This window comes from Mobula birostris, chromosome 3, assembly GCF_030028105.1.
Source record: "Mobula birostris isolate sMobBir1 chromosome 3, sMobBir1.hap1, whole genome shotgun sequence".
Taxonomy (NCBI): domain Eukaryota; kingdom Metazoa; phylum Chordata; class Chondrichthyes; order Myliobatiformes; family Myliobatidae; genus Mobula; species Mobula birostris.
The window spans coordinates 25,420,639-25,444,341 of NC_092372.1; the positions used below are offsets into that span (position 1 = coordinate 25,420,639).

The 23,703-nt window shown below is 41.3% G+C and overlaps 1 protein-coding gene across 2 annotated transcripts in view; it reads left to right on the forward strand.

Moving 5' to 3' along the window:
* Positions 1-23,703, forward strand: part of dnai1.2 (dynein, axonemal, intermediate chain 1, paralog 2) — a 207,974-nt gene that overhangs the window by 34,335 nt on the left and 149,936 nt on the right. For both annotated transcript variants that reach the window (XM_072251762.1, XM_072251763.1), the window contains 2 exons: positions 16,621-16,721; positions 19,976-20,089. In XM_072251762.1, coding sequence (XP_072107863.1) covers positions 16,621-16,721; positions 19,976-20,089 — 215 coding nt within the window. The remainder of the gene's footprint in view (positions 1-16,620; positions 16,722-19,975; positions 20,090-23,703) is intronic.

Here is a 23,703-nt window from a genome sequence, read left to right on the forward strand (position 1 = left end):
ATGGACTTTGAACCCATGGACACTACCTCACTTTTATAAATAAATATATATTATTTCTGTTTTTGCATGACTTTTAATCTATTCAATATACATGTACTGTAATTGATTTACTTATTTATTTTTACTTTTTTTCCCTTCTGTATTAAATCTTGCATTGAGCTGCTGCTGCTAAGTTAACAAATTTCACGACACATGTCAGGTATAATAAACCTGATTCTGATATGTCGGTCCCTGACCTCCTCTACAGTCATGACGAGGCCACCCTCAGTTTGGAAGAGCAGCACCTCATATTCTGTCTGAGTAGCTTCCAAATTGATGGCATGAAAACCGATTTCTATAACCTCCAGTAATTTCAACCCCCCCTCTCTTTTTCTATCCCCCATTTTGGCTCCCCTCTTACCCCTTGTCTTTTCCTCACCTGCCTAAAACCTCCCACTGGTGCCCCAGTTCCTTCCCTTTCTTGCATGGTCCACTGCTCTCTTCCTCAGCCCTTTACTTTCATTTCTCTCCTCCTAGCTACTCACTTCATCCCATGCACGGACTTCCCCTTCACCGGTTTCACTTATCACCAGCCATCTTGTACTCCTTCCCCTTGCCCCACCTTCTTATTCTGCCTTCTTTCCCCCATCCTTTCCAGTTCTGATAAAGGGTCTCAGCCCAAACGTTGACTGATTGTTCCCTTCCATAGATGCTGCCTGATTTGCTGAATTCGTCCGACATTTAATGTGTGTGTCTGGACTTTTCAGCATCTGCAGGATCTCTTTAACCTAAGATCCTGAATAAATAAGATTAGGCACTGGTGGTATGAATTTATGAACTTCCCTAGTGGGCATTTATTCACACCACATAATTTCAATAGCTCTGTATTATTTTGTGCATTGAACTAATTAATCTCCAACTAATTACTGATGATTTTCATTCAGCTTTCCATGTGTTATGTTTGGTGAATGGAATGTTGGATAGGGGTAATGGAGGATGATTAGGAAGATATGGCATGGTGTAGTGTGATGTTGAGCATTTGTTGAAGGTTTAGTTATCCTTTTATAAAGGCTGTTAATATACTGAGGTAGATTCCGTTGTACAATAATAAAAATTCTTGAATTCATTATCTTCCGTGACATGCTAAGATAGGAATTTTATTTGGATCAAAACTAGGAAATAATATACATTTAAAATTAGGAATACTTGTTAAAATTGTGTGTAATATATTGATGTAGATTTTTTATGCTGCATCAAGAAATGAAAATTTAAAATCATTACTTTTGTGAGCTTAGCTTTTGTGAACAACCAGTGAGAAGTTGCACCCAACTTGAATAAATTAAGCTGTGGTCCTGGCACTATGTTTGTACCATAACAACAGGAATTCTGCAGATGCTGGAAATTCAAGCAACACACATCAAAGTTGCTGGTGAAGGCAGCAGGCCAGGCAGCATCTCTAGGAAGAGGTACAGTCGACGTTTCAGGCCGAGACCCTTCGTCAGGACTAACTAAAGGAAGAGTTAGTAAGAGATTTGAAATGCTAACTCTTCCTTCAGTTAATCCTGACGAAGGGTCTCGGCCTGAAACGTCGACTGTACCTCTTCCTAGAGATGCTGCCTGGCCTGCTGTGTTCACCGGCAACTTTGATGTGTGATGTTTGTACCATGCTCCTTTTAAAAGTACCTCCTTGATTGGAGTGTTGAAGAGCAGAATTTACCTTAAATGGGACTGTTTTATCGGTGGTGATTATACCACCAGTCAGTGGTGTATATGTGGATTCGGTTAAAGTATCAAAAAAAGAAATAAATTCCAAATTGACCTTCTTAAATTTATTCTTATTTCCTCTGTCTAAATCAGCAAAATAAGCAATAGATCAAGAATATTGTCAATATAAACTAGACCACTTCATTATAATTGTTGAAGTTGGATGGAAATTCAGAAGTTCATTTTACCACCACTATTGCTATGGTTATTCAAAAAGTCTAGCATTGCTTTGGTTTTGGAATGCATTGATTTTTGACTAACGTCATGCTGAACTTATGCAGTGGTGCATCACTAACTGGCAGGAAGGAAATCACATAAGTGTTGTTTAAAGGAATCAAGCAGTGAGTATTTTCAGTATTTTATGATGTGTTTTATCACTGTGGAAAATCTTGGTCTTGCTACCCTTGCTGATTTGTAAACATTTTGAAAGCAACCATGGGCGTTCTCACAGAACTGTTTTAGGCCTGGAGGAGGAAACAGAACAGCATGAAAAATGTTGGAGAACCAAAGTAATCACAGTGAGAAAGAGGAGGAAGCAGACAGAACATATTTATTTGCAAAACACATTTAGAGAGCATTGTTATGAGCCAAAGTTTACTCTGCAACAGTGTCTCAGACTCTTACACTTTATCACTTTACAGGCTAAGTCACTTACTGAAAATGACTATCTGTGTTTCTCCGAACGACCCAAACTCCATTGTCTGCTGTTATGTTCAGCAGATGCATTCTACCAATTGAAATGCAATTGCAAATTCTATAGGTGTGAATATTCCAGAGCAATTTTGCAGTATCAACTGCTCCTTACCCCAGAACTTTGTTATCATGAGGGATTAACTGATAATACTGTCTGTACAAGAATTCTAGTGGGACAAGATAAATAGGACTGTAAAGAAGAAACATCAGTTACCATTGTAAATAATGGAGCAGTGTTTCGTTTAAATCATCCTTGCCTTCATCATATGTCAACACCTGTAATCCTTACCACTATATTTACTAATTACATCCAATTTTCTTTCTTCAGTCTAGATTTTTGTAGAATACTCTCATCTTGTAATGGCATGTTTAAAAAAAACAAAAATAGTCCATATTGCAAACAAGATATTTGTATCTATATTCAAGATTTGACAATAATGACAATTATTTTTAGTCTTGTTTACATACTTATCTATCCCTTTTCTCCTATGAATGATTTCAACAGCACTTACTGGAATGTAATTGAGTTTTTATTGAGACCACTTTTGATGGACATAATGTGGTCACACATCAGGGCCACCAGAAGTAATCTCATTGAAAGATCTTGCATTCTTGGATGAGGGCTGAAGCCATCTATCCCAGCACAATATACAGTGCTAATAATAGCACCATTGTCGATGGATAAAGATATTGGGTAGGCAGGGCTAAACTCATGTTACACATACAGCACTGGAGGAATTCAGCATCTACGAAGGGAAATGGATAAATGTTTCTGGTTGAGACCTTCATCTGGACTCAGTTCACACAATCTCTCATGGTCCCAAAACACATCCTGCACAATCAAGAGATCTCACCAACATCTCTACTTTCCGAGGTGGTTGAAGAAAACTGGACTATGCACATCAATACTAACAACCTTCTGCAGAAGCACAGTAGAGAGCATGCTAACATGCTGCATCACTGCATGGTCTGGAAACTGCACAGCAGCAGCCAGGAAGATTCTTCAGTGGGTAGTTAAAACTGTCCGATGCACCAGCCTACCCAGCATCAAATACATATATAAAGAAAGGTACCAGAAAAAGGCCAGCAATAAGAAGGATCCCACCCACCCTGTTCATGGACTGTTTGTCCCATTCCCATCAGGGGGGAGGCTATGTGGTATCCACGCCAGGACTACCACACTAAAAAGCAGTAACTTTTCTCAAATGGTAAGACTGATCAACACCTCCACTCAGCAACCCACCCCTCCACACCACCCCACCACTACTTCATCATTTCCTGGCTGAGTCACCTTATGTACAGACACTCCCGTACCTAGTGTCACTTTATGTACATACAATCATTCTATGTATATAAGCTATCTTATGTATACATATATTCATTGTGTGTGTATTTTTAAAAATTATTATGTTCTTTATCCTATTGTTTTTTTTGGGCTGCATTGTATCCGGGGTAATAATTATTTCATTCTCCTTTACACTTGGGTATTGGAAATGACATTAAACAATCTTGAATCTTGAATGAATTCTAACAATCCTATGCACCTGACATGGGTGATGCTCAAGAATATGTTGATATTTAGCTAATCTTCCAGTACAGGGAGAGAGCTATTAAGAGATGCTGCATGACTTATGCCACTACTGTTTTGATAGTAGAGGTTAGCTTAGTGCTTATCTAGATATAAAGATCTCCGTAGTATGTGAAACTTTGATGTGTAAACTTGGAAGAAACTGTTTTCTTCCAAGCTGTGTGATATACACAAGCTTACAGGTGGACTATTGATTGTGTTTCCTACCATCATCTTTCTTTGAAACACTGGGCCCCTTGAAGTCAGGATTGGAATTGTTTACAGCAGAACTGATGTATAATTTCATACTCCAGGAAGCTTTCATCTGTGGTGATCTATATTCCTCCATGTGCTTCTCCACAATTTAAAGACTTCTACTCTAGACTAGCCTGGAAATTATTCATGGTTCTTAGTTTCCAGCATGAGTGAGAGGAAAAAAAATGCTATATTGTTGAATAGACTGGTTTTCTCTCCTCACTTAATTAACAGAACAAATTTTCAACATCTTAAATGAAATGATTGGTTAAATGCAAATGTAGATAACTGAGAGAGAAGTAGCTGGTAAAAACGTTGGCAATTGTTACACAAAATGCATAGGGAGAGCTAGAAGAAAAGAAGCAGTCATTGGCACTTCTCCACCATTACTGTTACCATGACTGAGCTTTAGCTCATTCACATAATAGGAAATGTGCCTGCATCAAGGGAGGGCAAGGTCTATAAATTTGTTCGTTCTTTTCCTCTGGTGGCAACTTCTTCTTTGAGACTTTCTACAATATAGAGCAAATATATTGAATCTTGTGAAGAGGTGAGAAAATATAACCCTGCTTATAATAAAATTGTTGGCTATAACAGGTAGACACTTGCCAAAAGGGAGTGAATGAAAATCTTTACTGAAGCTGGAGTGACTATTGACAATTGGATTTAAAAAGCACTTGCATTTGTTTCAGTAAGACATGTTATTTCTGACCCTTGTGGGATCCAGCAGACTGTAGGTAAATGTACTTTATTTTTTTGAGCACAGATATGCATTTAGAACAAAGAACATAAAACAGTACAGGGCAGCAACAGGCTCTTTGGCCCATGACATCTGCATGAATACTAATACCAGCCTAAGCTTATCCTATCAGTTTCTATGTGATCCATATTCCTTTGTCCTCTGTTTGTTCATGTGACTTTCTAAATACCTCTTCCAAGCTGCTATCATATCTGCTTTTACCACCTCCTCTGGCAGTGCGTGTCAACCATCTCCTTTAAACTTTCCCTCTCTCGCCTTTAAACTATGACCTCATGTATCTGACTTCCTTCAGCATGGGAAAAATACTTTATCTACCTTATCTGAACCTCCTATATTATTATATACTTCTCTCATATTGCTCCTCAGCTCTTGATGACATCCTCCTGGAACTCTTTGGCACCGTCTCTAAAGTCTTCATATACTTCCTATAGTGTAGCAACCAGAACTATGTTTCTATGTAGAACTGCATGCAATACTCTAAATATGGGCTAATTAAAGTTTTACAGGTTGCAACAGGACTTCTTCATATTTGTGCTCAAAAGCCCAAATAATGAATGCAAGTATTGCTATGTCTTCTCTACCACCCTATTCCTTTGAGTTGCCTTTCTCCAAACTATGGACTTGCATCCCAAGATTCCTTTTTACATCAGAACTTGTAAAGGGCCTGCATTTATGCACAATTTCCTCCTGTATCTGATCTTTTAAAATACAACTCATTATGTGTGTCATATTAAACTCCATCTCCCATTTTCCATCCCGATTTATCTCCTGCTGTAACAACAAACAACTGACTATCTTCTTCACTCTCCATAATTCCATCAATTTTCATGTCACCTGCAAGCTTACTCATCAGCCCAATAGACCTCCAGTTAGCGAAGCAACCTCTTACCACTACTTTGTCTTTTAAGACCAAGTGAATTTTGTATTCAACTTATCATAGATCCCAAACGAGAAAATCTGCAGATACTGGAAATCCAAGCAACACACACAGAATGCTGGAGCAATTCAGCAAGCCAGGCAGCATCCATGGAAAAGAAGGCTACTGGGGAGACTTTAAACTAGAATGGTTGGGTGGGTGGGAATCAAATTGAAGAGACTAGGAGAGGGGAGGTTAGTTCACAGATAGAGAAAGCTAGTAGACAGTGTGTGAGGGAGGATAAGCAGGGGACAGAGAATGAGAGCACTCAGACTGAAGATGTAGGGGAGAAGGAAGAAAAAGATAACCAAGTCGTTTGCACCATTAGGGATAAACAGAGTAAGAGGTGGAGAGTTTCTTAAATGCATCTATTTTAATGCTAGGAGCATTGTAAGAAAGGTGGATGAGCTTACAGCATGGATTGATACCTGGACATATGATGTTGTAGCTATTAGTGAAACATAGTTGCAAGAGGGGTGTGATTGGCAACTAAATATTCCTGGATTTCGTTACTTCAGGTGTGATAGAATTGGAAGGGCAAGAGGGTGAGGGTGTTACATTGCTTCTCAGAGAAAATATTACAACAGTGCTTTGGCAGGATAGATTAGAGGACTCGTCTAGGGAGGCTATTTGGGTGGAATTGAGGAATGGGAAAGGTGTAGTAATGCTTATAGGGGTGTATTATAGACCACCTAACGGCGAGCAAGAATTGGAGGAGCAAATTTGTAAGAAGATAGCAGATATTTGTAGTAAGCACAAGGTTGTGATTGTGGGAGATTTTAATTACCACACATAGACTGGGAAACCCATGTTGTAAATGGGCTGGATGGTTTGGAGTTTGTAAAATGTGTGCAAGATAGTTTTTTGCAGCAATACATAGAGGTACCAACTAGAGAAGGGGCAGTGTTGGATCTCCTGTTAGGGAATGAGATAGGTCAGGTGACAGAGGTATGTGCTGGGGAGCACTTAGAGTCCAGTGATCACAATGCTGTTAGATTCAATATAATTATGGAGATAGGTCAGGTGACAGAGGTATGTGTTGGGGAGCACTTCAGGTCCAGTAATCACAATACCATTAGTTTCAATATAATTATGGAGAAGGATAGGACTGGACCCAGGGTTGAGATTTTTGATTGGAGAAAGGCTAACTTTGAGGAGATGCAAAAGGATTTAGAAGGAGTGGATTGGGACAATTTGTTTTATGGGAAGGATGTAATAGAGAAATAGAGGTCATTTAAAGGTGAAATTTTGAGGGTACAGAATCTTTATGTTCCTGTTAGGTCGAAAGGAAAGGTTAAAAGTTTGAGAGAGCGATGGTTTTCAAAGGATATTGGAAACTTGGTTCAGAAAAAGAGAGAGATCTACAATAAATATAGGCAGCTTGGAGTAAATGAGGTGCTTGAGGAATATAAAGAATGTAAAAAGAATCTTAAGAAAGAAATTAGAATAACTAAAAGAAGATATGAGGTTGGTTTGGCAAGGAAGGTGAAAATAAATCCAAAGTGTTTCTACAGTTATATTAATACTAAGAGGATAGTGAGGGATAAAATTGGTCCCTTAGAGAATCAGAATGGACGGCTGTGTGCGGAGCCAAAAGAGATAGGGGAGATTTTGAACAATTTCTTTTCTTCGGTATTCACTAAGGAGAAGGATATTGAATTGTGTAAGATAAGTGAAACAAGTAGCGTAGTTATGGAAAGTATGATGATTAAAGAAGAAGAAGTACTGGTGCTTCTAAGGAATATAAAAGTGGATAAGTCTCCGGGTCCTGACAGGATATTCCCTAGGACCTTGAGGGAAGTTAGTGTGGAAATAGCAGGGGCTCTGACAGAAATATTTCAAATGTCATTAGAAACGGGCATGGTGCCAGAGGATTGGCGTATTGCTCATGTTGTTCCATTGTTTAAAAAGGATTCTAGGAGTAAACCTAGCAATTATCAGCCTGTGAGTTTGAAGTCAGTGGTGGGTAAATTAATGGAAAGTATTCTTAGAGATGGCATATATAATTATCTGGTTAGACAGGGTCTGATTAGGAACAGTCAACATGGATTTGTGCGTGGAAGGTCATGTTTGACAAATCTTATTGAATTTTTTGAAGAGGTTACTAGGAAAGTTGACGAGGGTAAAGTGGTGGATGTTGTCTATATGGACTTCAGTAAGGCCTTTGACAAGGTTCCACAAGGAAGGTTAGTTAGGACGGTTCAATCGTTAGGCATTAGTATAGAAGTAGTAAAATGAATTCAGCAGTGGCTGGATGGGAGACGCCAGAGAGTAGTGGTGGATAACTGTGTGTCAGATTGGAGGACAGTGTCTAGTGGTGTGCCTCAGGGATCTGTACTGGGTCCAATGTTGTTTGTCATATATATAAATGACCTAGATGATGGGGTGGTAAATTGGATTAGTAAGTATGCAGATGGTACTAAGATAGGTGGAGTTGTGGATAATGAAGTAGGTTTTCAAAGCTTGCAGAGAGATTTAGGCCAGTTAGAAGAGTGGGCTGAAAGATGGCAGATGGAGTTTAATGCTGATAAATGTGAGGTGCTACATTTTGGTAGGACTAATCAAAATAGGACATACATGGTAAATAGTCAGGGCATTGAAGAATGCAGTAGAACAGAGGGATCCCGGAATAATGGTGCATAGTTCCCTGAAGGTGGAATCTCATGTCGATAGGGTGGTGAAGAAAGTTTTTGGTATGGTGGCCTTTATTAATCAGAGCATTGAGTATCGGAGTTGGGATGTAATGTTGAAATTGTATAAGGCATTGGTAAGACCAAATTTGGAGTATTGTGTACAGTTCTGGTCACTGAATTATAGGAAAGATGTCAATAAAATTGAGAGAGTACAGAGGAGATTTACTAGAGTGTTGCCTGGGTTTCATCTCCTAAGTTACAGAGAAAGGTTGAACAAGCTGGGTCTTTATTCTTTGGAGCGTAGAAGGTTGAGGGGGGACTTGATAGAGGTTTTTAAAATCATGAGGGGGATAGATAGAGTTGGCGTGGATAGGCTTTTTCCACTGAGAGTGGGGGAGATTCAAACAAGAGGACATGAGTTGAGAGTTAAAGGGAAAAAGTTTAGGGGTAACATGGGGGACAACTTCTTTACTCAGAGAGTGGTAGCTGTGTGGAATGAGCTTCCAGCAGAAGTGGTTGAGGCAGGTTCGATGTTGTCGTTTAAAGTTAAATTGGATCGATATATGGACAGGAAAGGAATGAAGGGTTATGGGCTGAGTGCAGGTCGGTGGGACTAGGTGAGAGTAAGGGTTCGGCACGGACTAGAAGGGCCGAGATGGACTGTTTCCGCGCTGTAATTGTTATATGGTTAAGTGGTTAAGAAGTTGATGTTTCAGGCCGAGACGTTAACCGTTTGTTCTTTTCCATTGTTGCTCCATGGCGATGTTTCAGGCCGAGACGTTAACCGTTTGTTCTTTTCCATTGTTGCTCCATGGCTTGCTGAGTTGCTGCAGTATTTTGTGTGTGTCAGAGATCCCATATGACTTTATGTTCCAGACAGCATACCATGAGGGACTTTGTTAAATACTTTATGTAGGTAAAGTTTGAATAAGTATTTTGAAGATGTAATAAAGGTGATTGCTGAGGGTAAAGCCCTACCCTCGTTAATCATCTTCATCACCTCCTCAAAAAACTTGATCGAACTTGTGAGACAGGATTTCCCCCCACATAAACCCCCTTTGACTTGAGAGGCTTCAACGATAAGAGGCGGAGGACAAGTTTGCTCGCAGTTAGTCTTTACAATGCCTCTTGAGACGGTGATGTGCATCTCATGTGAGATGTGGCAGTCTTGGGGGAACTGCCCCCTCCCGCAGAGTCATATCTGCTAGAAGTGCATATGGCTGGGCGATCTGGAAGACCGTGTAAGGAATCTGGAGCAGCAGCTGGATGACCTTCGACTCATAATGGAGAATGAGGCAGTCATAGATGAGAGCTACAGGGAGGTAGTCACACCTAGGCTGTCGGAAGCAGGTCGTTGGGTGACAGTCAGAGGGGGGATAGCGAATGTGAGCAGACAGGTAGTGCAGAGCATCCCTGTAGCCATTCCCCTGAATAATAAGTTTACCGTCCTGGATACTGTTGGCGGGGACGACCGACCAGGTGTGAGCCACGGTGGCAGGGCCTCTGGCACTGAGTCTGACCCGATGGTGCAGAAGGGTGGGACGGAGAAGAGGAGAACTGTCGTCATTGGAGACTCTATAGTCAGGGGAGCAGACAGGAGATTTTGTGGACGTGAGAAGGACACCCGCATGGTTTGTTGCCTCCCGGCTGCCAGGGTCCGGGATGTCTCTGACCGGGTGCACGACATCCTGGTACGAGAGGGAAAGCAACCAGAAGTCGTGATACATGTTGGGACCAATGACATAGGCAGGAAGAGGGATGAGGTCCTGAAGTGTGAGTTTCGGGAACTAGGCAGAAGGCTGAAGAACAGGACCTCAAGGGTGATGTTCTCAGGATTGCTGCCAGTGCTACGTGACAGTGATTATAAGAATTGGAGGAGATGGCAGTTGAATGTGTGGCTAAGTAGTTGGTGCAGGGAGCAGGGTTTTAGATTTTTGGAACATTAGGATCTCTTCTGGGGAAGGTGGGACCTGTACAGACTGGATGGGTTGCACCTGAACTCAAGGGGGAGCAATATCCTTGCAGGTAGGTTTGCTAGCATGGTTCAGGAAGGTTTAAACTAATTTGCAAGGGGGATGGGACCTGAAGCGATAGAGCAGTGAAAGAAGTGCACGGAGTAAAGCGGGATCTGACATACAGAGAGGCTTTGAGGAAAGGGAAGCAGAATAAACGGTGTAAATTCAGTAAGGTAGAAGGGCTGAAATGTGTGTACCTCAATGCAAGAAGCATCAGGAACAAAGGTGATGAACTGAGAGCTTGGATACATACATGGAATTACGATGTAGTGGCCATTACAGAGACTTGGCTGGCACCAGGGCAGGAATGGATTCTCAATATTCCTGGATTTCAGTGCTTTAAAAGGGATAGAGGGGGTGGGAAAAAGGGGAGGAGGGGTGGCATTGCTGGTCAGGGATACCATTACAGCTACAGAAAGGGTGGGTAATGTAGCAGGATCCTCTTTTGAGTCAATATGGGTGGAAGTCAGGAACAGGAAGGGAGCAGTTACTCTATTGGGGGTATTCTATAGGCTCCCTGGGAGCAGCAGAGATACAGAGGAGCAGATTGGGAGGCAGATTTTGGAAAGGTGCAAAAATAACAACGTTGTTATCGTGGGTGACTTTAACTTCCCGAATATTGATTGGCACCTGATTCGTTCCAAGGGTTTACATGGGCAGAGTTTGTTAAGTGTGCCCAAGATGGATTTCTGTCACAGTATGTGGACAGGCCGACTACGGGGAATGCCACACTAGATCTGGTACTAGGTAATGAACCAGGTCAGGTCACAGATCTTTCAGTGGGTGAGCATCTGGGGGACAGTGACCACCACTCCCTGGCCTTCAGCATTATCATGGAAAAGGATAGAATCAGAGAGGACAGGGAAGTTTTTATTTGGAGAAGGGCAAATTATGAGGCTATAAGGCTAGAACGTGGGTGTGAATTGGGATGATGTTTTTGCAGGGAAATGTACTATGGATATGTGGTCGATGTTTAGAGATCTCTTGCAGGATGTTAGGGATAAATTTGTCCCGATGAGGATGATAAAGAATGGTAGGGTGAAGGAACCATGGGTGAAAATCTAGTCAGGTGGAAGAAGGCAGCATACATGAGGTTTAGGAAGCAAGGATCAGATGGGTCTATTGAGGAATATAGGGAAGCAAGAAAGGAGCTTAAGAAGGGGCTGAGAAGAGCAAGAAGGGGGCATGAGAAGGCATTGGCGAGTAGGGTAAAGGAAAACCCCAAGGCATTCTTCAATTATGTGAAGAAAAAAAGGATGACAGGAGTGAAGGTAGGACCGATTAGAGATAAAGGTGGGAAGATGTGCCTGGAAGCTGTGGAAGTGAGCGAGGTCCTCAATGAATACTTCTGTTCGTTATGCACCAATGAGAGGGAACTTGATGACAGTGAGGATAATATGAGTGAGGTTGATGTTCTGGAGCATGTTGATATTAAGGGAGAGGAGGTGTTGGAGTTGGTAAAATGCATTCGGACAGATAAGTCCCCGGGGCCTGACAGAATATTCCCCAGGCTGCTCCACGAGGCGAGAGAAGAGATTGCTGAGCCTCTGGCTCGGATCTTTATGTCCTCGTTGTCCACGGGAATGGTACCGGAGGATTGGAAGGAGGCGAATGTTGTCCGCTTGTTCAAAAAAGTTAGTAGGGATAGTCCGGGTAATTATAGACCAGTGAGCCTTACGTCTGTGGTGGGAAAGCTGTTGGAAAAGATTCTTAGAGATAGCATCTCTGGGCATTTAGAGAATCATGGTCTGATCAGGGACAGTCAGCATGGCTTTGTGAAGGGCAGATCTTGTCTAACAAGCCTGATAGAGTTCTTTGAGGAGGTGACCAGGCATATAGATGAAGGTAGTGCAGTGGATGTTAGCTATATGGATTTTAGTAAGGCATTTGACAAGGTTCCACATGGTAGGCTTAGTCAGAAAGTCAGAAGGCATGGGATCCAGGGAAGTTTGGCCAGGTGGATTAGAATTGGCTTGCCTGCAGAAGGCAGAGGGTCATGGTGGAGGGAGTACATTCAGATTGGAGGGTTGTGACCAGTGGAGTCCCACAAGGATTTGTTCTGGGACCTCTACTTTTTGTGATTTTTATTAACAACCTGGATGTGGGGGTAGAAGGGTGGGTTGGCAAGCTTGCAGACGACACAAAGGTTGGTGGTGTTGTAGATAGTGTAGAGGATTGTCGAAGATTGCAGAGAGACATTGATAGGATGTAGAGGTGGGCTGAGAAGTGGCAGATGGAGTTCAACCCGGAGAAGTGTGAGGTGGTACACTTTGGAAGGACAAACTCCAAGGCAGAGTACAAAATAAATGGCAGGATACTTGGTCGTGTGGAGGAGCAGAGGGATCTGGGGGTACATGTCCACAGATCCCTGAAAGTTGCCTCCCAGGTGGATAAGGTAGTTAAGAAAGCTTATGGGGTGTTAGCTTTCATAAGTCGAGGGATAGGGTTTAAGAGTCGCAATGTAATGATGCAGCTCTATAAAACTCTGGTTAGGCCACACTTGGAGTACTGTGTCCAGTTCTGGTCGCCTCACTATAGGAAGGATTTGGAAGCATTGGAAAGGGTACAGAGGAGATTTATCAGGATGCTGCCTGGTTCAGAGAGTATGCATTATGATCGGAGATTAAGGAAACTAGGGCTTTTCCCTTTGGAGAGAAGGAGGATGAGAGGAGACATGATAGAGCTGTACAACATAATAAGAGGAATAGATAGAGTGGATAGCCAGCGCCTCTTCCCCAGGGCACCACTGCTCAATACAAGAGGACATGGCTTTAAGGTAAGGGGTGGGAAGTTCAAGGGGGATATTAGAGGAAGGTTTTTTACTCAGAGAGTGGTTGGTGCATGGAATGCACTGCCTGAGTCAGTGGTGGAGACAGATACACTAGTGAAGTTTAAGAGATTACTAGTCAGGTATATGGAGGAATTTAAGGTGGGAGGCAGGGTTTGAGGGTTGGCACAACATTGTGGGCCGAAGGGCCTGTACTGTGCTGTATTATTCTATAAAACCATGCTGCCTTTCCCTAATGTCCATGCTTTACCGAATACAAGTAATTCCTGCCCCCGAAGAATCCCTGAAAATCAAAAACTACAGAAAATGCTGGAAACATGCAGTAGATCAAGGAACATCTGTCAAAAGAAGTTAATATTACAGGTAAAAACTACCTTAATCAGAACTGGAAATGAAATAAAATGTGTTAGTTTAAAATTGTGGAGAAGGTGGGTGAGAAAATCTGAGCAAATATCATAGATGGGTGATGTACCGCTGAAATGTCTAGTTCAGACTCAGACTAAGAAAGTTGTAGAATTTGATATTGAGGTCAGAAAGCTACAACTTCCCCGAAGAGAAGAGCGGCTATTACTTCTCAGGTCTACATTGGACCTCATTATAACAGTACATTCTCAAATCATAAGCCATAATGAACCACAAGGTGCATTGTCTCGGTCTGTGGCACACAAGGCTGGCAACCCAGGTCTGTACCTGAAAACCGGGTATGACTTGTGGAGGGCTATTTCAAGGACGAAGAGACAATGTCGTAAAAGGTTGGAGGTGACATCAGATGTACGACAACTCTGGCAGCGTTTGCAAGGCATTACTTTCTATAAAGCGAAACCCAATAGCATGAATGGCAGCAATGCTTCACTACCAGATGAACTCAATGCCTTCTATGCACACTTGGAAAGGGAGAACACAACTACAGCTGTGTAGATCCCTGCTGCACCCAGTGACCCGGTGATCTCTGTCTCGAGGGTGATGTTAGGCTGTCTTTAAAGAGAGTGAACCCTCACAAGGCAGAAGGCCCTGATGGAGTACCTGGTAAGGCTCTGAAAAGTTGTGCCAACCTACTGGCGGGAGTATTCAAGGACATTTTCAGCCTGTCACTGCTACGGACGGAAGTTCCCACTTGCTTCAAAACGGCAACAATTATACCAGTGCCTAAGGAGAATAATGTGAGTTGCCTAAATGACCATCATCAATTAGCACTCACATCTACAGTGATGAAATGCTTTGAGAGATTGGTCATGACTAGACTGAACTCCTGCCCCAGCAAGGACCTGGATCCAATGCAATTTGCTTATGATCACAAAAGGTCAACGGCAGACGCAATCTCAATGGCTCTTTACACGGCCTTAGACAATACAAATACCTATGTCAGGATGCCGTTCATCAACTATAGCTCAGCATTTAACCCACAGAATCTGGACCTCTGTACCTCCCTCTGCAATTGGATCTTCAACTTCCTAGCTGGAAGACCACCATCTGTGCAGACTGGTGATAATATCTCCTCCTTGCTGACGGTCAACACTGGTGCACCTCAGGGGTGTGTGCTTAGCCCACTGCTCTACTCTCTCTATTCCCATGACTGTGTGGCTAGGCATAGCTCAGATACCAACTATAAATTTGCTGATGATAAATCCATTGTTAGTAGAATCTCAGATGGTAACAATAGGGTGTACAGGAGTGAGATATGCCAACTAGTGGAGTGGTGTCGCAGCAACAACCTGGCACTCAACATCAATAAGACGAAAGAGCTGATTGTGGACTTCAGGAGGGGTAAGATGAAGGAACATATACCAATCCTCATAGAGGGATCTGAAGTAGAGAGAGTGAGTAGTTTCAAGTTCCTGGGTGCCAAGATCTCTGAGGACCTAACCTCATAGTAACATATCGATGCAGCTACAAAGGAGGCAAGACAGCATCCATACTTTGTTAGAAGCTTGAAGAGTCATAGTCATACTTTATTAATCCTGGGGGAAATTGGTTTTTGTTACAGTTGCTCCATAAATAATAAATAGTAATAGAACCATAAATAGTTAAATAGTAATATGTAAATTATGCCAGTAAATTATGAAATAAATCCAGGACCGGCCTATTGGCTCAGGATGCCTGACACTCCAAGGGAGGAGTTGTAAAGTTTGATGGCTACAGGCAGGAATGACTTCCTATGACACTCAGTGCTGCATCTTGGAGGAATGAGTCTCTGGCTGAATGTACTCCTGTGCCCACCCAGTACATTATGTAGTGGATGGGAGGCATTGACCAAGATGGCATGCAACTTAGATGGCATCCTCTTTTCAGACACCACTGTGAGAGAGTCCAGCTCCATCCCCACAACATCACTGGCCTTACGAATGAGTTTGTTGATTCTGTTGGTGTCTGCTACCCTCAGCCTGCTGCCCCAGCACACAACAGCAAACATGATAGCACTGGCCACCGCAGACTCATAGAACATCCTCAGCATCGTCCAGCAGATGTTAATGGACCTCAGTCTCCTCAGGAAATAGAGACGGCTCTGACCCTTCTTGTAGACAGCCTCAGTGTTCTTTGACCAGTCCAGTTTATTGTCAGTTCGTATCCCTAGAGATTTAGTATGTCAACAAAAACACTCAAAAACTTCTGTAGATGTACCATGGAGAGCACTCTGACAGGCTGCATCACTGTCGGGTATGCCGGGGGGGGGGCTGTGGGGGGTGAGGGTGGTGGTGGGGCACTACTGCACAGGACTGAAACAGCTGCAGAGGGTTGTAAATTTAGTCGGCTCCATCTTGGATACTAGCCTACAAAGTACCCAGGATATCTTCAAGGAGAAATGTCTCAGAAAGGTCCTTTATTAAGAACCCCTAGCACCCAGGGCATGCCCTTTTCTCACTGTTACCATCAGGTAGGAGGTACAGAAGCCCGAAGGCATACACTCAGTGATTCAGGAACAGCTTCTTCCCTTCTGCCATTTGATTCCTAAATGGACATTGATCCTGTGAACGTTACCTCACTTTTTTAATATATATTATTTCTGGTTTTGCACAATTTTTAATCTATTCTTTGTACATATGCTGTAATTGATTTACTTATTTATTTATTACTTTTTTTCTCTCTTCTTTTATATTATGTAGTGCATTGAACTGCTGCTAAGTTAACAAATTTCACAACACATGCCAGTGATAATAAACCTGATTCTGATTCCGATTCACTGTTAGGCCACTAGTCAAAGTTAAAGATGATCCAGCCCATTAACTTATAGCCTTTCCTGCCTACTATCCAGATGAAGAACCTTTAGCAGCTTCTACGCCGACTGAAGCAATGCCATCTGAAAATGCAAAGATAGACATAGAAGAAGATGTAGAAGAGCTTCTAGATGCAAAGGTACAAGCTTTTAATCTGAACGATCAACTTGCACTGCCTTATTTAAGTTTAGCTGTGATAACCATATTTTGTGGTCTTGAATTAAAGCTTCTTTCTTGACTGAGCTTGAGAATGAGTACTAACCAACTATAGATGTCAGTGTAAACTAGAGTCCCTGTTCGTCTAAGTTCTATTGATACAATTAAAAGATATTTGTATATTATCATTTGTAATGCATCTCCTTGTTTCACCATGATATTAAAATTGATATTGGGCTTTATTAAACTTTGTTGCAAATATTTGAGTTAATAAGTGTCTCATATTTTCATAGTATTGAAATAGATGGAAAAGGACAATTTAAAGAACAGCTAGTGAAATCTTCTGATGGACTCACAAACATTTATTCTGCAACTGGTTAGAACTAATGAGTAATTACATAGATCTCAGCTGACATCTGGAATGATGCAGAGAAGGAATATGTCAAGTTATCTAGATTGAGGGAATTCAATTAAGAGAAATGTTTCCACACACTCCATCTCTCTTCTCCCCTCTTCCATTGAGAGGAAGGTACAAAAGACTGAAAATACGTAGCATCAGGCTCAAGAACAGCTTCTACCCCACTGTTACAAGACTGTTGAATGGTTTCCTTGGATGGTAAGCTGGACTCTAGACCTCACAATCTACCTTGCCATGATCTTACCCATTATTGTTTACCTGCACTGCATTTTCTCTATGGTTGTTACTTTATTCTGTTATTGTTTACCTTGTTCTATCTCAGAGCAATGATTTGATCTGTATGAACAGCATGCAAGACAAGCTCTTCATTGTATCTTCATACACACAACAATAGTAAGCCAATTCCAATTCCAGAATTGTTTGCTAAGAATTAAGGCTACTTCTCTTAGAAAAGGAAGTATTAAAAGTAACAAGTGACCTCATGGAAGTTATCCAGATGATGAGTGGTTTTGAGAGTGGAAAATAAAGTATGTGTTCTAGAAAATAAGCCAATGAACAAATGTCATAGGCTCAAAATCGTAGGCAAAAGATGAAGCAAAATCTTTTTACTTAGAGAATTATCTGGATCTGGAGATGAAAACTGTTTCATAAGTGATCTTAGAAGGGAGTTGGATAGATATTTATTAATAAAGAGCTTATGCAGTTACAGACAAATAATATGATCCTTGAATAAGCATGGCTGTCCTTTCTGAGCTATCTTTATTAAGGTTTTTCTTTTATCATTTATGTACAGTATGTGCAGAACATCATTTTTTAATATTCCTTGATAATTTAATTTCATGTTTATTTTGTTTGCTTTCCTAATTCTTTTGATCTAACCTTCTCATATTTTCTTTTTTCTCACTTGCTGTCTTTGTGCATGCACCTTCCCTTGGTTTTAGTTTGTCCTTATTTTCTGTATTTTGTGATTTCGTGCTGTCATTGATTAGTTGCTTCTTGTTTTGTTTTAATGGTTTAGATTTCTTCCAGATTACAAGGGCTGAAAGTATGAATCAATGGATTTAGTAGCATGGTTTTGTTGAAGAGCTGAGAAGGCACAAGGGGTTCTGTTTCTTTTTCTGAAGTTCTTAAGTAATTATTATTCAATACTATAACCTTTACTCTTATTTTGTTGCTCATACATGGGAAATGGATGTTGATAACAAAGCCTTCCTGAACTGCATCAACTTTATGGTGTAGGTCGGGAGTTCCAAAATTTTGACCAAACATTCATACATTTATGGGTGGAGTGTTGACTGGTTGGCAGAAGACAGAGAGTGGGAATAAAGGGATCCTAGTCTGGCTGGCTGCCAGTTACCAGTGGATTTCCACAGGGGTCGGTGTTGGGACTGCTGTTTTTTACGATGTATGTCAATGATTTGGACTACGGTATTAATGGACTTGTGGCTAAATTTGTTGATGATACAAAGATAGGTGAAGGAGTGGGTAGTGTTGAGGAAACAGGGAGCCTGCAGAGATACTTAGATAGTTTAGGGGAATGGGCAAAGAAGTGGCAAATGAAATACGATGTTGGAAAGTGTATGGTCATGCACTTTGGTGGAAGAAATAAACGGGCAGACTATTATTTAGATGGGGAGAGAATTCAAAGTGCAGAGATGCAAAGGGACTTGGGAGTCCTTGTGCAGGATACCCTAAAGGTTAACCTTCAGGTTCAGTTGGTTGTGAAAAAGGCGAATGCAATGTTGGCATTCATTTTTAGAGGTATAGAATATAAGAACAGGGATGTGATGTTGAGGCTCTATAAGGCACTCGTGAGACCACATTTGGAGTATTGTGTGCAGTTTTGGGTTCCTTATTTTAGAAAGGATATGCTGACATTGGAAAGGGTTCAGAGAAGATTCACAAGAATGGTTCCAGGAATGAAAGGGTTACTGTATGAGGAACGTCTGGCAGCTCTTGGGCTGTATTCCCTGGAGTTCAGGAGAATGAGGGGGGATCTCATAGAAACATTCCAAATGTTAAAATGCCTGAACAGATTAGATACGGCAAAGTTATTTCCCAGGGTAGGGAATTCTAGGGCAAGAGGGCACGACTTCAAGATTGAAGGACGTCCATTTCGAACTGAGATGCGGAGAAATTACTTTAGTCAGAGAGTGGTAAATCTGTGGAATTTGTTGCCATAAGCGGCTGTGGAGGCCAAGTCATTGGGTGCATTTAAGGCAGAGATAGACAGGTTCTTGATTAACCAGGGCAGCAAAGGGTATGGGGTAAAGGCAGGGAAGTGGGGATGACTGGAAGAATTGGATCAACACATGATTGAATGGTGAAGCAGACTCGATGGGCCGAATGGCCTACTTCTGCTCCTATCTCTTATGGTCTTATTTTCCACTTATTTTGATGGTTGAAGAGACGTTTGCAAATGCTTCCTATGTACTCATTGCCTATGTCCTTCGAGATGGTAGAGATTATTTCTGAAGAAGGGCAAGGGTTATGAGTTCTTGGGAGTAACAATACACACTATCCTGATTTAAAAACATTTCACCTTAATGCTGAGATTACTTACCTAAAACAACAGTGCAAGTACCTTCATCAGAAGATCTTTCACAGTTCATGAGGACAGCTTACCAATATTTTTCAGGCAATCAATAATGGTCACCGACTGTAGGTTGCAGTGTTTGTAGTACATTTCTCTAGGCACCTGGAGTTATAATTATCTTTAAACTTTATAGAAATTGCTTCTAAAGTAATTGCAATTTAGATTTGAATTAACAGGGATGAAGTAAGTCCTTTTATGCTTATATTTATTGATTATTCCGCAGGCAATGGATGAGGAAGAAGAAAAGGAAATAATTAAACCTAAGCAAGAACGAAAAATTCCCAACCAGTTCAACTTCAGTGAAAGAGCTTCACAGACTTTCAACAATCCAATGAGGGTAAAATAGTATTATTTTTTGATGAAACAAATAACTTCAGTTACACTGTATTGTCAGCCTTATAGAAAGCTAAACCAGCTAGGAACAAGAATGCAAGCAAAAAGAGCCCCGAAGTCTTAGTTAATAAATTTAAAAGTGCAATCTTAGTTTTATGGCAGACTAAGTGTAACTCCTCTGAGGCATCACAAGGAATCATTGTAGACCCATTTGGGTAGCTGCATCAACTGTAGTCGGAAAGCACACTATTCTTATCACATCGTTGGAGTTGTTATGCTTCTTACTCCCATGTTTGTGGCCAGCTCCATCTTTTAACCTTTAGTCATCTCCTAAGTCCTCTAACTGATGTCCAGGTTGAAATGCACTACATAGTGATGTAACTGTCCTCTTAGCCTTCGAATGTCAACACACTCACATGCTCAGGTGTCTCAAGCCTTACAGGTTGCACTAAAAAAAATGTGACACAACTGGAAGGTTAGTTATTCCTGTGCTGGTATTACCAGTGCAAGGTAGTCTTCAAGTACACCATTTTTCTGCAGGTTAACTGTGAATGGATGAGGTTGGTCTGCAGTTTATGCCATAGTGCAGCACTCGAGATGCTGGTCTTAAATAAGAGTATGTTTCATTATGTTATCAGAACAGTGTAAAATGTCGTTGGTCCAAGTACACTCTTTAGGGTCTGTTGACTCATCACACCCACCTCCATTATGTTATTCTGTGGAGCATTACAACAAGGATGCAATCCAGTTAAGCAGTTGGTTAAACAATTCTTGTTAATCAAGTTTAGAGAAGCTGACCTCTTTTCACAACTCCCTTTAGGGTCCATGTTTAATCAGTGATCCTAAAGTCCCACTGTTCTGAATCAGGTGCGGAGCAGGTCCATTCTACATCATTATGTCATTTTGTCATTTTCCATGGTTCCCCAACTCTGGAATATTCTCCAGGCATTATAGGTATCATTCCAAACTAAAGGATTCAATACACATTTCACTGTAAGGTTAAAAAGTGAATGTACTCAGGTCATACTTGCTTTATTATCTGTCCGTAGCTCTTCAGAGGAATTGCATCTGTTGACTACAGGTGATATTTGATATCAAGTTTTCTAAATTTTTAGTATATTCTGTCTCTACAAATAGCTTCCACAATCAGAAGCTTAAATGCACTCTGCACTATCGCCTTCACAATCCTACATAATAGGCTATGTATGGCCAATCCGAATCATGAAAGATTGCTGCTGTGTTATAACTTTTATTTCAGATTTATGGCAGCCAATTTCTTCTGATTGATAAGGAACTATTTACCTGATTCTGAAGCTGTCTGTGTCATTAGGCTAGTCTTGTTCACTCTACAGTGGGGTCCCTTTCATAAAGTTTCGAACACATTCTCTCTCATTTACTTTCTGACTATCTTCTAAAGATAATACTGATAGTGAAAAGTATTAAATAAATAAAAATAACTTTATCATAATGACTAACATTGAATTGTTTAACCAATCAAAAACACAGCAATAGCGGGGGTGGAGGAAATGTAAGGCACTCCTTCCTTCCGTCAGCCTACAGGTCACCCATGGGCAAGCTGTAGCACCTGCTAGGTCATGAAGCTATGGGAGCAGGTAGTAGATGGTCGTATGAGTAGCTGGTGCATATCACAAGTACGGGTTATGCGACCACTGATGCCAGGCTGACAATATGTGAAGGGTGTTGATAATGGCTGCTGTCATCCATCTTGTGAAGACATCCCCCAGAAGAAGGCAATGGCAAACCACTTCTGTAGAAAAAATTGCCAAGAACAATCATGGTCATAGAAAGACCATGGTCACCTACATCATACGAGTTGGCATGTAATGAATGATATATATATTCCATTTAAATATGTATCTATATTTGATTTCCACATCATAAAACTTGTGCTCTTTTATTTCTGGAGTCAGTAGAAGTTCATAGAAACTGAGAACATTGCCTAAGCTTTCAAAAACAGGCTCCATGCATAAGGCTAAACAGTCTCTGGACTCTTCCAATGGATGCTCTAATATCAGCAGCCATGGGTACCTTTCTTGACTGCACACCTTTCTTGACTGATTCAATTATGTGCTTAAGCTAATTTGGCATGGGAATGGGAACTGCAGTAAGAGTACTGAAGATGGGGCAATCAGTATACAAGTAGACACAGATGATCGGGCAAATTGCAGTCAGTGGATGAGTTGAAGTGTTACGTGGTGACAAAATTGAAATGGGTGATGAATACAGGACTGAAGATGTTATATTTGAATGCATACAGTACACAGAATAAGGTAGTAATCTTGTAATGCAGCTAGAGGTTGGCACGTATGATGTTGTGGGCATCACTGCGTTGTGACTGAAAAAAGATCTTTGTTGGGAGCTTAACATCCAGGGATACACATTGTATGAAGGGACACACATGTAGGCAGAAGGGGTGGAGTGTCTTCATTGGTGAAAAATGAAATCAAGTCCTTAGAAAGGGGCATAGTTCTGGAAGATGGTAGAATTCTTGTGGATAGAGTAAAGGGACTGCAAAGTTTAAAAAATAGTCTAATGGTAATTATATACAGGCCTCTGAACAGTAGCCAATGGAATTATAGAGGCATGACAGAGGATTCTTGATTGGAAGGGACACTAGCAAGGATGTCAGTAGAACAGCAATGGCTGGTGTTTCTCGGAACAATTTGGAAGGCGCAGGATAGATATATCCTAAAGACAAAGAAGAATTCTAAGGCAATTGTGGCTGACAAGGGAAGTCAAAGACTGCATAAAAGAAAAAGAGGTGGCATATAATATAACCGTATAACCATACAACAATTACAGCACGGAAACAGGCCATCTCAGCCCTTCTAGTCCATGCTGAACTCTTGCTCTCACCTAGTCCCACCAACTTGCACTCGGCCCATAACCCTCCATTCCTTTCCTGTCCATGTACCTATCCAATTTAACTTTAAGTGACAACATCGAACCTGCCTCAACCACTTCTGCTGGAAGCTCGTTCCACACAGCTACCACTCTCTGAGTAAAGAAGTTGCCCCTCATGTTACCCCTAAACTTTTGCTCTTTAACTCTCAACTCATGTCCTCTTGTTTGATTCTCCCCTACTCTCAATGGAAAAAGCCTATCCACGTCAACTCTATCTATTCCCCTCATAATTTTAAATACCTCTATCAAGTCCCCCCTCAACCTTCTACGCTCCAAAGAATAAAGACCCAGCTTGTTCAACCTTTCTCTGTAACTTAGGAGATGAAACCCAGGCAATATTCTAGTAAATCTCCTCTGTACTCCCTCAATTTTATTGACATCTGCCCTATAATTCGGTGACCAGAACTGTACACAATACTCCAAATTTGGCCTTACCAATGCCTTATACAATTTCAACATTACATCCCAACTCCAATACTCAATGCTCTGATTAATAAAGGCCAGCATACCAAAAGCTTTCTTCACCACCCTATCCACATGAGATTCCACCTTCAGGGAACTATGCACCATTATTCCTAGGTCCCTCTGTTCTACTGCATTCTTCAATGCACTACCATTTACCATGTATGTCCTATTTTGATTAGTCCTACCAAAATGTAGCACCTCACATTTATCAGCATTAAACTCCATCTG